The sequence below is a fragment of the Corticium candelabrum genome, chromosome 15, assembly GCF_963422355.1.
Source record: "Corticium candelabrum chromosome 15, ooCorCand1.1, whole genome shotgun sequence".
Lineage (NCBI taxonomy): Eukaryota > Metazoa > Porifera > Homoscleromorpha > Homosclerophorida > Plakinidae > Corticium > Corticium candelabrum.
Window position 1 is genome coordinate 2494342 of NC_085099.1, and position 2500 is coordinate 2496841.

The 2500-nt window shown below is 40.2% G+C and overlaps 1 protein-coding gene across 2 annotated transcripts in view; it reads right to left on the minus strand.

Moving 5' to 3' along the window:
• LOC134190939 (tRNA-splicing endonuclease subunit Sen15-like) overlaps window positions 1-2500 on the minus strand; it is a 4120-nt gene that overhangs the window by 968 nt on the left and 652 nt on the right. Inside the window, exons 3-5 of one of the 2 annotated variants that reach the window (XM_062659487.1) lie at window positions 1758-1835; window positions 1648-1705; window positions 1521-1592 (exon numbers count right to left, since the gene is read on the minus strand). In XM_062659487.1, the coding sequence (XP_062515471.1) occupies window positions 1521-1592; window positions 1648-1705; window positions 1758-1835 (208 nt within the window). Of the gene's footprint in view, window positions 1-1520; window positions 1593-1647; window positions 1706-1757; window positions 1864-2500 lie in introns of both variants that reach the window. The other variant, XM_062659488.1, reaches the window with a different exon arrangement.

Consider the following 2500-nt stretch of genomic DNA (forward strand, 5'->3'; position numbering starts at 1 on the left):
TCCATGCTGTGTCCTTACATGTGGTTTCAGGTACTACCACATACTGATAGCCTTCCTGAACAGCAACCCACACACAGGAATTCATCGACCACAATCCATATCCTTGAGTTGTCTGCTGCCAGATCTGTCACTCAAATTCCATCAGCATCAGCAGATTTTCCAGAAAGCATTACAAGTGGCATTCAATACATTGAAACCACTATGAGAAACTTGGAAAACGTTTATTGATTCAAGGGATATTACCTGGTTGCCACAAGAGATAAACTCTGGCAGTAATTGAGGTATTACAGCCACTTACACAAGGATTTTCCGTTTCCAGTGAAAGGTTCAATTTCTAGATTAGAAACCTGGCAATAGGCAATGTCTACTGAACACGACCAGAGTAAGAACCACAGCACGTTAGTTGAAAGCTGGAAAGTACTTCATGCTGCCAGACTTTCTAACAAGGTCTGGTACACTGAAAATTGTTCTACTTACAGTGCCTTCCTTTTATGGTGTAGCAAGATGCCTTTAGGAGTCCTTGAAAATAATTACAAGCTTCAAAGCTGTTTAACTTAGAGGGGGAGGATCAGGTTAGTGGAGCCTGTCAAGTTCTCAACTGTTTGGTTTAGGATGCTTCAGAGTATCAGAAAGTTCATCGAGTAAGAACGTAACTCGCCTTTCTGCAAAAATGAATTATTGGTAAAGAAAGGTTGGGATTTCTTTTTGTACAGGGCTGTAGCAAGCAGTCCGGACCATTTCCCCAAAGTTGAATTTTGCCAGTCGACGATTAGAATAACCTTCCGGAATAGGGTTAGCTGATTACATATATTAGATATTTTATATCTTAGACTCGCTACACCCTCGATGTTCCCGGATTCCCTCGTTTTCAAGACAAGAGAAGCCTGACCTGGAACGTCAAGGGGGGAGGGGGGACGAGACTGACGCTTGACCTCCAACATCCAGGACGCCATCAGCACATATCTGGGATTGCTATGGATTCCGAACTAACCTCATGAACCTCAAGGTTATTTGAAAACAAAAGACTTCTTGTAGTTTCCGGTCGTCATAGTTTGACGAGTGGCCATTTCATTACGAAGCTAGTGACGTTGTGTTTTGCCACCTGTTTAGAAAGGGGCTTACTCTTAAACGAGTGAAGTCTAAGCCTGATGCTGCTTTCGTAATTAATCTGTGGAGTAATCCAATAGCTAGATAATCAATCAGTTCTTAATTAATTAATATTAACCAATGTATCTTAATCTATTTTGACGGACCATTTTTCAATGCTTGCTACTGCCCTGCTATAGGCGGGAGAATGAGATATTTGGAAGTGGATTTCATCTGATCTGGACACAGAGGAGAACAATATTTGAACTGAAAGGCAAGAGGTGGATACCAATACAGTGGAATGAGTCGGCTTTGGCTCTAATTACGTAGTCACTCTAATACTAATTACAACCTTCAAAATTAATTACAACTATTGATGGAGCTTACTAAGTTGGAAGGGTGCACATACCCAGACATACATAATATGCCCTCACTTGCTTGTGTCTTGCTCTTCGTCAACTGCCAAGTGAGACGGAACCTTAATACCATTCAACAACTTGTCCAGTCTATAAAGAAAATATACAGACGTTCATACTACAAGCAAATGAGCAACGAAGTAACTTTTCCATCGATAGTTGATATTCGAGACTAATAGGAACCACAACGTTCAAACTTGATCCTATGAAAGTTTAGTAAATCATCAAATATTGGTATATGTATTTGTGGCTCACTTGGAAACTCCTTTGCTGTTAGGAAAGAGAGTCTAAGATGGTCACAGGGATGTACGTCGACGTGATGCCAACCTTTTGCTATAGCAGTAAGACAGGAGGTTTGTAGCTGCAAGACAGACAAACACTAAACAAACAGATAGTAAGACGGACAGACAGACAAGCAGACAGACAGACAGACAGACAAACAAATAGGCAGACAGATTTTAAACATACAGATCGGTATACACACAACAATAGACACACACACACAGACACAGACACAGACACAGACACAGACACAGACACAGACACACACACACACACACACACACACACACACACACACACACACACACACACACACACACAGACACACACACACACACACAGACACACACAGACACACACATAAACAAATAAGGACAAACAGACATACATACAAACAAACCAATAAGGACAAACATACACACAAACAAAAATAATTGACAAACACACACACACACACACACACACACACACACACACACACACACACATACAAACAAATAGATACACGAACAAATAAGGACAACCATATAAACAGACAGACAAGCAAAAACATACAAATCACGAACATAATACAGACAGATAGCCACACACACACACACACAAATACAAACAAATAGATACACAAACAAATAGATACACAAACAAATAAGGACAAACATACATACAAACAAATAAATAAGGACAAACATACAAACAGACAAACAAGCAAAAACCCA